This window comes from Larimichthys crocea, chromosome VI (assembly GCF_000972845.2).
Source record: "Larimichthys crocea isolate SSNF chromosome VI, L_crocea_2.0, whole genome shotgun sequence".
NCBI lineage: Eukaryota > Metazoa > Chordata > Actinopteri > Sciaenidae > Larimichthys > Larimichthys crocea.
Genome location: NC_040016.1, coordinates 8607030 through 8621640, shown reverse-complemented (window position 1 = coordinate 8621640; position 14611 = coordinate 8607030). Strand labels below are relative to the sequence as shown.

Here is a 14611-nt window from a genome sequence, read left to right as displayed (position 1 = left end):
CAACATTGATATCCTATTGCAATGAAGTTTTATCTAGTAAAACAAACCCTCATTTCACAATGTCCTGAAGCTGCATATCTGCTACTTTCTCTCCTTCCATCAGTTATTTGATTTATTTTTATCCATTCCAATGTGATGGATACGTTTTTCTCTCCCATCTTCATAAACTGATTATTGTCGGGTTCATCTGGAAGATAAGAAAACAGTCCTGGCTGGTTCAAAACCTCCAGACAAACACACAAACAGACACACACATATAGACAAACCCTGATCCACCTCCCCTCCCTTCTTAATCAATCCAATTACAGAAATGAGATTGTGTAGTCGCTGCATGAGTGCAGAACCAGACGATGAATTCGTTTAATTAAAGTCTTATTTGATTCATCCAGTCTACTTTACATGTCTGGATTGCTTTGTAGGAGACTGAACTTTTGTCTGACAGTCAGCTCAAGGTACCAGCATATTAACATGATAAATACACAGTACGTGTCTTTGAATAAAATCATAAATACTCATTATCAGTACTGTAAACTTAATATTCGTGTATTTTTTTGTATCTAGGGAAGATTTTGCTGGCTCTGATGAAATAAAAGGAGAGCTGAAATGGCGCAGAAAGAAAAACACATTATTTAGTATTTTACTGTCAGTAATAGTGTCTTGGTTAATGGCAGTATCGGGCAATTTTGGCAAATGGCTGACCCAGATTTCCATTGGCTTCTTGAAGCTCGTTATTATGATTACAGCTTATATAAATGTGCTGACAGGGAATAGTGGCTTCTGGGAAGAGTCCAAAACGACAAAGAGGGGCTCCTGAAAGATTTTACTTTGCTACGATCAGCAGAACACACTGAAATGTTAATGTTAGGGTGCTTGATTAAAACAGTGTGGTTCACGATTGAGTACCAGTTTCCACAGTCGACGGACTTAAAGATGGAAACAAAATCCAGCTGTGGCGTAAAAAAAAAAAAAAAGGTGTCAGCTCCAGTGTTGGTCCAGCCTGAGTTTTTAGAAAGAATGAGGGCAGTTAAGAGCAGACATGATAGGTTCAGTTATGACAGACTTTCGCATAATCCACAGAGGACTGGAAAAAAAAAATCGCTCCCGGTTTATATCTTTTAAATGCTTCATTCAGGAGCAATTTAAAAGTCAGCGCTTATGTAAAACAAGAGTCCCAGTTGTAGCTGAGATAAGTGAGTGTTTGTGTTACCACAAAGTTTTTAATAGTGTAATTTAGAGCGTCCTAAACATGTGTCATTATGTTCCAGTGCAGGTTTTAATAGGGTGCCTTTATTCATGATTCAACAGACAAAACAACACACACTTAAGTGTGTTTACATTTATATAAGCACAATTACAACGTAGTTAAACCTGAATATTTCCATTTGATGCTTCATTAGTTCTCATTTCAGAGGGAAAATTGCATTACATTTACCTGACAGCTATAGTTACGAGTTACTCTGCAGAATAACTATTATAGGCATATATAATAATATTTTACAGTGCATGAAACAGTTAGTCAAGTACTGCAGCACAGTTTTCATACTCAAAGTACTTGTGTATGATCATACTTTTGTACTTTATACTTAAAGGTATGTCTTTTACATGTTATGGAGTATTTTATAATTATAACTATAATGCTGTTTTGCTGCTTTTATGTAAGTAAAGACTCTTAATACTAATTTAATTTAATTTAGCTTTTTTTTAAGTAATGAAAATACATGGGAAACTGGCTGACTTGTCCCAGGTGTACCCCGCCTCTCACCCAATGCCAGCTGGGATAGGCTCCAGCCCCTCTGTTCCCCCGATGAGGATAAGTGGTTACAGATAATGGATGAATGGAAAAATGCACAGGGACTGATGTCATGTGTCGTTATTTTTGTCCAGAACTCTGCTGTGTTTTTGCATAATACTTATTTTAACCATCTCTGTGCTCCAGCGTTGTTTCTATAGTATAAGATTTGCGATTACTTCAAACAGGACAGGGATGTAACTCTTATGAACTTTGGTGGGTGTTACCACATTTTTGGTTTAGATAAATGTTCTTTTTTAGAAAATTTATAACACATGCATGCAGTCAATCAGTACCGTATGTCATTTCCACTTCAATTAGTTCTCATAAGGGGTCCTTCCTCGTGAGAACAGATCTGTTTTTGTGTCCATAATAATTTAGGACCGGTGGGTACAGTAGTTGAAGCTACTTAAGTTACAGTTAGGGCTTAACACAGGAAATTGAACATTTTTGTGCAGAAATCTGTCTGCAGCATCTGACCTGAGAGGATGTACCCCACAATTAGCTGCTGCACTTTAATCTCTTTCCTTCTTTCCTTCTTTCTCTCTCAGCAGCAGAGTCGTACTCTGTGGCAGGCAGTGACGGCAGTATCCCCCCATCTGTGGGCTCCATGCCCCACCAGGCCTCAGGCAGCTCCAGCCCCTGCTCACACTCCTTGTCTGGATCACGGCACCCTGTCAGTGCCCTCAAGAAATGGCTCACCAATCCCGTCCGCAAGATGAGCTCTGATGCCAGAGGAGGAGCGGGAAAAGCAGAGAAGCAGATGTGCAGGTCAGACGGGAGGCAACCGCCGTCACTTCTTTCCCACAGTGAATCTCAGCTGAGGCCTCTGGTGCAGCACGACAACTACACCATCCTCCCCTCTGGAGATACGGTGAGACTTTTACACATTTATACGTTCATACCTCCTACATTATATTATTGTTTGTAATGTTGGTTTGTGTTGAACAGGTGTCAAACGACGGTCTGATGAGTCCAGAAGCTCCAACACAGTCGTCCTGCCAGGGCCAAATATCAGGCAGAGACACACAGAGTCTGGTAATGTCTCTATTTTATTATATGCTATGTTGCTATCTTCTATATTATATTGAATATTCTATTCTACTTGACTCTATTCATGAGGTCTGTCTCTCAGCAGATAAACCTTGCCTGTACAGTTTTCTCTGTTACAGCAGTGATGATGCTGAGGTCTTCTTTAATTTATCATTTCAATTAGAGAGGTCAGAAAAAGTTACAATAAAAGTTTGATGTGCTGAATATGTGGCAATCAGATTATCATATATCCAATACCACGTACAGTAACGTTGGCCTCCATAACAGTCTGCGATTGAACACTAAGAACTAAACAGTTCAGCAAAAAGACATAAAGAGCTAAAATAGTTTAACTTCATAGACTAAATTCAGTCTCAGTCTACAACGAAATGCAGTTCAGCAAATAAATAAAAAGCAGTAAAGTGCAGAGTAATGTATGTATATGGATGTATAAATAACAGTGCAGATATTAATATGAATATGTCAGAATGGGTGGCTGTGGCTCAGGAGGTAGACTAGTCCTCGGCGGTTCGATCCCCGGTTCCTCCAGTCTGTATGTCGAAGTGTCCTTGGGCAAGATACTGAACCTCAAATTAATTCACCGTATGAATGGTTAGCTTCTAAAACTGATGAGTGGCACCTTGCATGGCAACCAATGCCATCAGTGTATTAAAGACACCTGAAAAATAAATTATAATAATATAGAAATACTGTGTGGTGCACAAAAAATGGGCAACATATGGTTCACATAAAGTATTGCTGAATTATATTAAATGGCTCATTGTATAAGATAGTACTTCTTATGATGAGAAAGTAAAATTACAGTAGTTTATCAAGCAAAGTAGTCGAGAAAAACACGAATGAACCCTGCAAACTGTAAAGTCCACATCGCTCTCACTGCTAAATTCCTCTCTTTCACTGCAGCCTTTCATTATCAGACTCTTACGTAATGCAGGTTTCATGAGTATGATGTATAAAGTATTGAAACACGCAGACACCTCACACTGAAACTATGAGTTATAAACATTCACGTGTCCTTCACATCCTGTTCAGTTCCGTTAGCGCGCATAATTTAACTTCCACCAATTGTGCCAAAAGAGTAGCACATTTTCACATTTTGCTGCATAAACACACACAAAACGCGGCGCAAGTACACACACAGAGTACTCCCTAGTAACCCTGAAGTGTACGCCATGAAAGGCGTGTGGAAACGGCATCTGGAGGTAATCAACCGGTCTGTAACAGACTGAAACAGGGTCAGAGTTGGGGGTGAGAAGTGTATACTGTCACATCACCCGAGCAGCATGAGCAATAAAAAAGCTAATTATTCACTGCCGGTCGTATGTGAACAAAAATACTGCCGTTGGCTGTTGGACTGGTAAAGGAATGGGCCTGTATTACCTCTTTTTCTTGGCTGTTCATTTGTCCAACAACCAGTATCTACAACCCCAAAAAGAAGAAGAGGCCTACACGACTAGTCGGCACCCTTGCAGAGTGAAGTTACACAAGCCTTACATAAGAATGATTAAAGAGTTAAAATAATAGTTTCACATTGTTCTTCTTGATAAATGACTTTCAGCCTCACTCCTATGGCCCTCTCGTGGGACAATGTTATTCCATAGACACCTGCAGCTTGATGTTTAGCTTGGCTCCAAGAGCTTTTGTTCTTGTCCTGCCCGGGTCAGGGTCCACAGAAGGCCTTAGTAGCTCTTTAAAGGAAGGGTTTGATATTTTTGGGGAAATATGCTGAACACATTATGGCTGAGGCACACTACACCTATTGACTTAGTGCCAGAAGCAGTGACTTTCTGGGGTCATTTCTTGCCTGGATTAACTAAACGAAGATGTGTCCTATTATTTAGCCAGTTTCAGCAGCAGTCAATTTTGTTACGTTTGGGCAGATCAGGCTAGCTGTTTCCCCCTGTCTCCAGTCTTTATGTTAAGCTAAGCCAACTAGACACTGACTCCAGCTACATATCAACCCAACAGACACGAGAGTGGTATCAATCTTCTTATTTAACTTCCTGCGTAAATGCCAATGAGCATATTTCCTAGAAACTAAAGCAACTTTTCCTTTAACCTTTATGGATTTCAGAGACGTCAATGGATTAGAGTAACAAGCAAGCTAATCTCTGCAGTTTTAATGGCTGCTGATTTGTGGATCATAGCCAGAGCGAAGATGGAGAGTTTGACTCAGCCTCAGATGTTTTTCATAGGCGGGACGTCTGCTGGATCAGAATGTGAACGAACAAAAAGAGCAAAAAATAAACAGAAAGTGCATATTTGACCTATAAACTGACTTCACAGAAGGATTATCATCTAGTGCATCGAGGCGGAGAACAAAATGTGGTGAACCTACAGAATGTCAAGAGGATTACAGTCAAATTCACATTAGATTATACTGCTTTTAAAGTGAGGAGTGATATTTGTTATATAACAACTCTACATGCCATGGTCACCCTGACCTTTTATTATCTGACTTGACAAACTGTTTCTCGTTTCTCTTCATCTGTCAGGACTGATTCTACTTTCCCAAATTCATCTGCCTGGCAGCATCCTCAGCAGCAAGGAGAGGCATTAAAAAGTGATTATTACTCTTAGGTTACTTGGGATTTGAGGTTTCGTTCCAAAAACAGTTGTTAAACTGATGTGTTCCCCAGAATTAGGACCCTCTCATCTGTATATTTTTTTCACAGATGTGCTCTGGCTGGATCAGGGGGATGTTGTAGAGGAAGCTTAATGATTTAGGTTTGTGTGGTTAATGTCCGGTGGTCATTGACATCACACTTGACCACAGCATTTAGAAGAAGTACGCAGATCCTTTACTTGAAGCAACATTACGTAGAAATTAGTGTTTTTGTTATTTAGCACTCTTGGTTTCAGATTGCAATACCACTGTGATAAATATGGACAGTAGTACACATGTATTTGTTATCATTATATAACATCAAGCAAATGCAACACCCTTTTACTTCACCAAGCTCTCGCCAATAACTAAAAGTCAGTCCCAGAGGTTTGTCTGAAGGCCTCTTGCTCGGTCACTCTGTCAATTTCTCTCTTACCTTCCTCCGTCAATGTCCTCTTCTGTTTTTTTGCCTCTGTCATTATGTCCATAAAGGCTGCAAAAGCCAGGTTATATTGCCCGCTTGCCTCGCTCCGGTTCTGGCACAACACCAGCTCTATTCTCCGTCAGCATCCGTCACCACGTGCCCCTGATCTGTAAAACCTCCTCTTCTCAGTGGTCTGAAATGCCGGTGGTACAAACACTAACACTCCCCCTGTGCTCTGAGCTCACAGTCTGGGCAGCCCCGGCTAACAAACTGAGCTAGCAGCAGCTGTAGTTTGCATCAGTTTTATTGTCCATTATGCAACTCACAGAGAGTTGAGGCGGATCACTTCAAGGACATCCGAGGGAAAACCAGAAAACATTTCCTCCATTAAAAGATCCAGTTTCATAGAGTTACGTACTTCTTACGGGTGATTGCACCCGGACCACAAAGTTACATAGTAGAAGAACAGATGTATGTGACACAGAGTGGGAATGACAGAGACAGATTTATTTATTTATTTATTTGTCTTTTATTTTTGGGGGTTAAAAAGTTTAAAAGTTGAAATCCTTTTCAATGCAATTCAAACTCCAAAGTATTATCAGCACGATGTACTTAATGCATCCAAAGTAAAAGTACATTTTCTGCAGAAAAATGGCCCCTGTGACTGAAATATGATAATGTGACATTATTAGATTGTTAATACTGATTTATTAGTGTGTAAGTGACATTTTAGTGCTGTAGCTGCTCATTGCCATTTATCTTGTTCCAAAGGGTCACAAGACGAATCTGAAGGGGTCATGAGATAAATGGTAAATGGTTGCATTTATATAGCACCATCGGGAGCAACTTGGGGTTCAATGTCATGTCTAAGGACACTTTGACACTTTAGACAAACCCTGTGATTAGTGGACACTCTACCTCATGAGCTACAGCCACCCCTCTGTTTAATGGGAAAGGAAATGAGGAAAAATCTTTCCACCACACATATTTGTGTTTGTTTTTATTTTTTCTTAGCTTTTTTGTGAAATTAGGGATAGTTTTACCTTTTTTAAAACCTTTTTTTGTGTAAAATCTCAATGGCTGTCACTGATGGCTGTATCTACAGTTTCACAGTTCCTCAGACTTGCTGTCTGTCTCCTCTTACATAATGTGTTGTTGTAGTGACACATACCAAAAGCTGTGCTGTCTTGTTTGTGTGTTTTAGAGCCAAAGATCCAGCATCAACACTCTCCAAGGGGAAGACAGCTGCACTGTGACTGATGACTCAGCCAGCCAGTGGTCTGCCACAGTGGACAGTGAAGAGGAGAGAAGCATTGCCTTAGAGAAGAGCATGTACGTGTTCAACGCTACATTAAAGAAGTAGAGTGACAGGAATTATGCTTATTTTAGATGTGAAGTTTCATACTGCTTTATGTCTGTATAAATATGAAGCTTAGTTTAGCATAAAGACTGGAAACAGGGGCAATAAGCTAGTCTGGCTCTGAAAATATAAAACCAGCACCTCTAAAGCTCACTGATAAAGATACTATATCTACATCTATATCTATATATATATACAAAACACACTGTGACATTGTCATGGGTCCAAAAACTGCCGTTACTCAAATATCCACTTGAGGCTGGCTCCAGAATGAGTCAGTCTCCATTAGTCCCCATGTTAAAATGTCCAACTTCACAGCAGAAATATACATGTTTACAGCCTGGTACAAAAAACTGTTTTTGTCTCTATAGCTAATTAAGTGTGCCTGAAAAAGCACACTATATACTATTCACCATGCTTATTATTCTTTTTTTGGCACACTACTCCTCCCGCAGTTTTGTCGCACATACACAAAAAAGGTATCAAAACATGCGGCTCGGCCGGGAATCGGCTGTTATGATGTTATGTTCTAAGCGTTTTGCCAAATGGTTTGCCTAAAAATTGCCAAAAACCACACCAAAAAATGTAATGGGTGTGTATTGGTGGAATGTTCGCAAGCTACAGTTGGTGACGTCATCGTCATAGAAACTTAGGAAAATTTGTGGTGGTCGCAGTGATAACACTGCTGAAGCTGTCACACTTATGGTTTTGGTGTGGGACACAAAGATGTGACAGCAAATAAGAGCCCATTAAAAAGTCAATGATGACACAGCTTGTTGTATTAATACTGAATTTGCTGAGCAGTGTCAATAATAATGTATGGGGGCGACGGGGCTAGAGTCAGGCACACTTCTAGTTTTCATGACAATTAAGTAATTAAGAGCATGGCCACTTTGATTGACAGGTGAGTGCTGTTACAGATGATCCACATCTTTGCAGATTCTTACATTAGCTGGGAGATGGAACCGGTACCAGATGGATTGTTCTTGTTACGCTTTGATTTTTGTATAGGTTTTATAAAGACATAATGTAAGCGCCTTTAGTTCCCTTTGGACAAAGTCAGGCTAGCAGTTTCCCACGGTTTCTAGTCTTTGTGCTAAGCTAAGCTAACTACCTCCTTGCTGTACCTTCATATTTACCATACAGCCATCAATCTCCTCACCTCATCAAGTCTCAACAAGAAGAAGCATAATGTTTCAAAAACTTACTCGAACATGAATGTTACTGATTATTTTTCTCTCTCTCTCTCAGATATGTGTTGACAGAGCTAATAGAGACAGAAAGGTTGTACGTGGAAGATCTTGGACTCATCGTGCAGGTGTGTCTCTTTTCCACCCTTTAAATAATCCACTCATGACGTTTATGAGACATAACTGAGATTCCTTCGTCAACAGAATTCTTCAACATTTGTGTCTCAAACTGAACGAGACGTTCTTTTATTTTCCATCTGGAAGTGATTAATGACGTGTGTGTGTGTGTGTGTGTGTGTGTAGGGCTACATGGCCACCATGGCCAATCAGGGAGTTCCTGAGGACATGAAAGGCAAAGACAGGATTGTCTTTGGAAACATCCACCAGATCTATGACTGGCACAAGGAGTGAGTCAGAGATGTCCTTTTTTTTCCGCTCGGTTCCTTTTAATCTGAGTAATGTGCACTTATTTATACTCCTTATGTTTCATGATGGTTGTGCTTCTGTCATGTTCGTATTTGGCTGCATGACTATTTCTTCCCGCATTGTGTCACGCAGTTATTTCCTGGGAGAGCTCGAGAAATGTGTGGGTGATCCAGACAGCCTGGCCCAGCTCTTCATCAAACATGTAAGTGTACAGATCAGTGAGTAAGTGTGGACGAGAAGTTTTATTTTTCTTATGGCTGAAGGTTGCGGCCGTCTCAGGGATCACAGCTCTGACTGTGCGTAAATCCTTGGTTGGCTGTCATCCAGATGTGTCTTCATCTTGGAGATCAGTTGTCTTGCAGGTGCAGCTGCAGAATAGACGCTCTTGTAATCATCCTGGTTTGACTAAAGAGCTCGAAGCAGACAATCAGTGTTAAAGATGCTCCGCAGTGACCCTGCTGTGTGTGAAAATGACCTGGCATTACAGAGCTCTACAAGAAACTGTTCACAACCATCTTCTTTGAACTTTGAGGGACTTAACATTGAAGTGGAAACGGATCTCTGCAAAAGGAAAGACAGACACAAAACTACAGAAGTGAAAGACACAGACAAAACGGTGTGGTGAATACTTATTGGCACCGTATCAGCATCTAGTTACAGCAAAAAATAAATAAGCTGTTGAATAAAAAGGGGTTGCATGCCTTATTAAGCCATTAAAGCATCCTTTCTCAGCCACTGGAACTATTTAATGAGGCACTGACTTAACAAAAAAACACATGAAACAAGACACTAAACCGAAAGTTGGAGCAGCTTTAGAAGCTTAATTCTTTTCTCGACACGCTGCTCTTCACACGCAGATTATTCAGAGTAACTGTCTCTTTCTCTTTGTGTCTCCTAAAATTCTTCCATTTCCAGGAACGGCGTCTCCACATGTACGTGGTTTACTGTCAGAACAAACCCAAATCAGAGCATGTTGTCTCTGAGTACATTGAAACCTACTTTGAGGTGAGTTAATCCTTTATACTGCACTATTGTTGTAGTATAACTCAAGCTCTCTTTTCTTTTTTATTTAAATTATTATTATTTTTTTTTTGTCTCCTGACAGGATCTCAGGCAGCAGTTGGGTCACCGGCTGCAGCTCAACGATCTGCTCATCAAACCTGTTCAGAGGATCATGAAGTATCAGCTACTGCTAAAGGTTCGTATACACGTTATTAGTTTTACATTATTAGAATTATGATCAATGTGTGCATGAAAGCTTCCTAAAGACTGGTGTGCAGTCAATACACTGTAATAGTCTTTTTAATCTTTGCACCTTAACAAAGCAGTGCACTTTGACTGATCAAACCTCTGTCTGCAGGACTTCCTGAAGTACTACAGCAAAGCAGGAAGGGATGCCGAGGAGCTGCAGGTACATATCGACTCAGTTTCTAATATTTTGTCCAGCCCATTTATATTAATGTGGGATACGCCAAATACAGTAGCAACAAACACAAACAACATCCAACAAAATGATCATAAAGTTGAATCGACACCTCTAAAACAGTTCAGCCTTCATTAAAAGGAGGATATATCTCAGGATTGTTGTGTTAGATTGCATTAGTTTGAGCTAGTTTGACCTAATAAACTGGCCGCTGAAGTTATGTATAAAGTAATATTCTCAATCTGTATATCGCAAACATTTCCGCCTCCTGATTCCAATCCAATTTCTTACATCAGAGAGCAGTGGAGGTGATGTGTTTTGTGCCAAAACGCTGTAACGATATGATGAATGTGGGCCGACTCCAAGGATTTGAGGTGAGATATTCATCTTTTTTTTTGCCCTCTCACAGATGAAACACATATCACACGGTGTTACTCAGAGTCTACGACAATGTTTTTGTACTTGTTTCAGGGGAAAATCACAGCTCAGGGGAAGCTGCTCCAGCAGGATACCTTCTCTGTCAGCGAGCAGGAAAGTGGCCTCGTGTCCAGAGCCAAGGAGAGGCGCGTCTTCCTGTTTGAGCAGCTGGTCATGTTCAGTGAGCCAATTGATAAGAAAAAAGGCTTTTCTCTGCCAGGGTACACGTTTAAAAACAGCATCAAGGTGAGATTAAAACTGTGTTTTTCAGACATCTTTGAAACATCTTGTCTTAGTGTTTTAGTCAACAAGCCTCCTACGTGCTGCAGGTCAGCTGTTTGGGCGTGGAGGAGCTCTCTGAGGAAGATCCATTGTGTCTGGTGTTGACCTCCCGCGGGACTGACGGCAGCGTGACACGCTTCATCATGCAAGCATCATCTCCGGAAATAAAGCAAGCTTGGTTCGACGACGTCGTCCAGATTTTAGAGACTCAGAGGAACTTCCTTAATGGTACGAGAGCTTCAGTGTTTCCTCCATAAAAATTTAAGAGTTTCAGTGCCACAAGAGTAATGTGACATCTCTTCCTTTCCACTCTTAGCCCTTCAGTCTCCAATAGAGTACCAGAAAAAGGAAAGCAAGTCAAACAGCCTGGGCAGGAACATGAAGTCGCCAACTGCGTCAGCATCTGGCCTACGACCTCACTCCTCTGCGTCCATGGACCGCCGTCGGCAGCCCTGTCTGCTGTCCTACAACACCTCCCTGCCCTCGCTGCATCCGCCACAACACAGCCCGGCCTCGAAGGTGGTGAGTGTACAGAAGCACTCTCTTGCACCTTTGTGTACATTCATACATTTTACTCTTTCTTTAACGTCGTGCTTTTTTTGATTTCTCCTTCCATCTCAAGGTTTCTAATCCTTGTGTCGCAATGCCTCAGGCAGCTCCACTCTCATCCAACCAGCAGCTCGGTTTGTGCAAAGAGTTGAAACACACCCGGGGGACAAGCAATGGCCTGCCGCCGTGCAGCCCACACGGCATGCAGGTACATCTGTCTTACATTACACAGCAGGGAAATTATAACTTTTCAACACTGTGAGTGCCACAAACATGTTAGAAAATCTGTTTTTATATGGGTCATCAAAGATTTTGAGAATAATTTAACAGCAGCAAGTGGTTTGACTTCTCACTTCGATGCAGTGATATACAAGTGTACTCCAGGGTGTGGTTACAGGTGCAAGACACACACACACACTTCTGCCCAATAACACTTGAAATGCAGCTTTTCAGCCTGCTATGACAACAAACCACTCTTAAAACATGCAAGTCATGGACTCATTTTTAGTAGTATTAGCAGTAAAATATCCGTATACTTTTTGGTTAACAATGGCAATGTGTCATTTTATTTCTTTACATGTTTTATATATAAAAATGTGCAAAGTAACTAGTACGTAACTGCAACCATCAAGGTGCAGTTGTGAGTAGTTAATCTACAGCTGAGTAAATGTAGGTTGTCACTTTCCTCCTCTGTCTGCGCAGTTCATTGATGCAGCTGTCATATTTATCAGGTTAGGCTCGGTCCATTATACACAGTGACGTGTTTATTGGGCACAAACAAATAAATTCACTGTTTTTTTAAATTGGGTCGATCAGATTGGGCGGAGACGTTATCGCTATGTCAGCAGCCCCGAGGTCGTTCGTTGTCATGATCACTGATGATGAGGGGAAATGACTCTCTGGTTGCCTTTGTCAAATATCCTGTTGTTGTTTCTGCGTGGATTTATAAATCTCGTTCTACCTAATCTGTTGCCATTGTCATTCAGTCATCCACTTTATGGAAAACTGGCAGACCCCGCTGTTTTATCTTATTCACTCAGACTTCCACGTAGAGGAGGAAACGGTTTGATCGCGGTGTTCCCTCTTAGACATTCTTATCTGGCCCGGGTTTCACAAAGTCGCTCTCGTCCTCTTGTTCTCCTTCGCTGTGTTTTTGGATCAGGAGTGTTTCCATCCTGCTTCAGGTGTGGGAGTTCAGACAGGTTTCCCATGTTTCTAAAACATTTTTTTTTTCCTATAGTGCTTATCCCTCAGGGAGACCTTTTGTACTTAACATCTGTTTCTGATCAATGTGACACTTTTATGTAATAGCTCCATGATCTTATTTTCCTGTAAACGAACAATAAATGCAGAGTGGATTGAAGCGTAAACTCGAGGTTGTAGTTTCATGTGCATGTCGGCACTTGACATTTTGTAACTAAGCTAGGTGATGAATGTAGAGACCAAAAACTGCAGACAGGCACAGTGAGTGACTACGTAAGCAGCTGGGGAGCCAGATGTGGTGGAGACACCACACTGGACTGCAACTGAGAAAGGCTACATCCACGGTGTTACGTAACAGACCACGGTCTCTAGAGTCAGGAGACGCTGGTTTTATATGAAGGGACGGGGATTTCGGGGTGGTGGGTGATGAAAGCTGCAGTACGTCACCTGCCGCCAGATCAGCCACAAGCAAAATTCATTTGCAATAGCCGCGTTTCAACCAGTAGAGGGAGGTTGCAATGCGATATTTATCACACAATATCAGTCATCAGGGTCACGGTGGGTTTCCCAGCTGCCTCAGGGCGAGGGGCACGTAGAGACAAACAACCATTCACACTCACATTCACACCTACAGCCAGTTTAGAGTGACCAATTAACCTGTTAAGTGCATGTTTTTTTGGACTGTGTGAGAAAGCATTTTGCAACTGTCAAGATTTTGGCCTGAATCGGTCAACAACACTACTAAATACCCATATATGTTGGTTTTTATATGAAATAAAGTGATTTTAGGGTTTAGTTAGTTAAAATATTTGAACAGACCAGGTTTGTGTGTATCAAATCTTTTTTCATTTTTATCCTATATGTCGTCCGTTGGCTTTAAATTTATATATACTTTGATAGTTTGTTTTTGTTTAATTTAAAGGAGCGGTAATATATAGTATGTTTCTTTCTATTTGAAGTTGTTTAAAGAGAACAAAGAAATTCATTGGTTTCTTTTTTTCCCCTCTCAGGGTAAATGAGAGCAGGAGTTATTCAGCACATCTGCTAAACAACCTGGATCAGCTGACGGAGAGAGCGAGCAGCAGTGACCCTGCGAGGACGGATGAACTGACTTTCACCCTTTCTGGAGCTGGAGTGCTAAGACTGAGTCAGAGCTCTGTCAGCATTGTTCGTTCCACTCCTGTACAGAAGTCATTGAGGTTTTCAGTGTTTCCGTCTTCATGTGTTGTCCTGAATTTTTCTTCCAATATCGCTAAATGGTTTAGGCTAATCTGGGTTTGCTCTTGTATAATCATGTTGTTTTTGATTGTGCCCACAAATGCTGATAACAGATGAGATGAAACACATAAAGTTCTTCATATTGTATAAATCATTTCTTACTTTTTTCCACAGAAAATTCCTCGATGGATATTTTTGTAATGCATAATATTTTCATAAGGGACCAATTCCATTTTATTTCCCCCGAGAACTGGGATTGCAAATTGCTTTACGCAGCCATACTCTGTCCTCAAATAACTGCATCCTTGAAATCACTGGGTGACTGTAGATTCCTGCTTCACCGTGGGATCTGAATCCACATGAGTTGTGTTTGTCCGTGCGCTCCTCGCTCACAATTAGCAAATAGCTGTGTTTTCCTTTTCTGGTGGGCTATTTTAACCCACCTACCATTGTTAGAGTGTTATCTGAAATAAACACATTTGCAAACTCAACACAAAGCAGGCGTCCTAATCGCGCAGAGAGAGGAAAAAGGGAACAAAGATACAACAGAGGTGCTCATCTGTCACTGTCATACTGAATGTAAATAATCTCATGTGGGGACCATATCAATAAAAACTCTTTGACTCTTTGTGCTGTCCTGATACACGCAGAATTAAAGAGGAATGTTGTTCA

General features: G+C 41.0%; 1 protein-coding gene across 5 annotated transcripts in view; it reads left to right on the top strand.

Moving 5' to 3' along the window:
* The window catches only part of arhgef25b (Rho guanine nucleotide exchange factor (GEF) 25b), a 27764-nt gene extending 13153 nt beyond the window's left edge, over window positions 1–14611 (top strand). For 3 of the 5 annotated variants that reach the window (XM_010747084.3, XM_027279006.1, XM_019272190.2), the window contains 15 exons: window positions 2341–2663; window positions 2741–2827; window positions 7076–7203; window positions 8483–8549; window positions 8725–8828; window positions 8980–9049; window positions 9763–9852; window positions 9953–10045; window positions 10208–10258; window positions 10567–10644; window positions 10742–10933; window positions 11017–11197; window positions 11286–11491; window positions 11592–11726; window positions 13732–14611. In XM_010747084.3, the coding sequence (XP_010745386.3) occupies window positions 2341–2663; window positions 2741–2827; window positions 7076–7203; window positions 8483–8549; window positions 8725–8828; window positions 8980–9049; window positions 9763–9852; window positions 9953–10045; window positions 10208–10258; window positions 10567–10644; window positions 10742–10933; window positions 11017–11197; window positions 11286–11491; window positions 11592–11726; window positions 13732–13740 (1814 nt within the window). In that variant the 3' untranslated portion in view covers window positions 13741–14611. The remainder of the gene's footprint in view (window positions 1–2340; window positions 2664–2740; window positions 2828–7075; window positions 7204–8482; window positions 8550–8724; window positions 8829–8979; window positions 9050–9762; window positions 9853–9952; window positions 10046–10207; window positions 10259–10566; window positions 10645–10741; window positions 10934–11016; window positions 11198–11285; window positions 11492–11591; window positions 11727–13731) is intronic. The other 2 variants (XM_027279007.1, XM_019272197.2) reach the window with 1 other exon arrangement.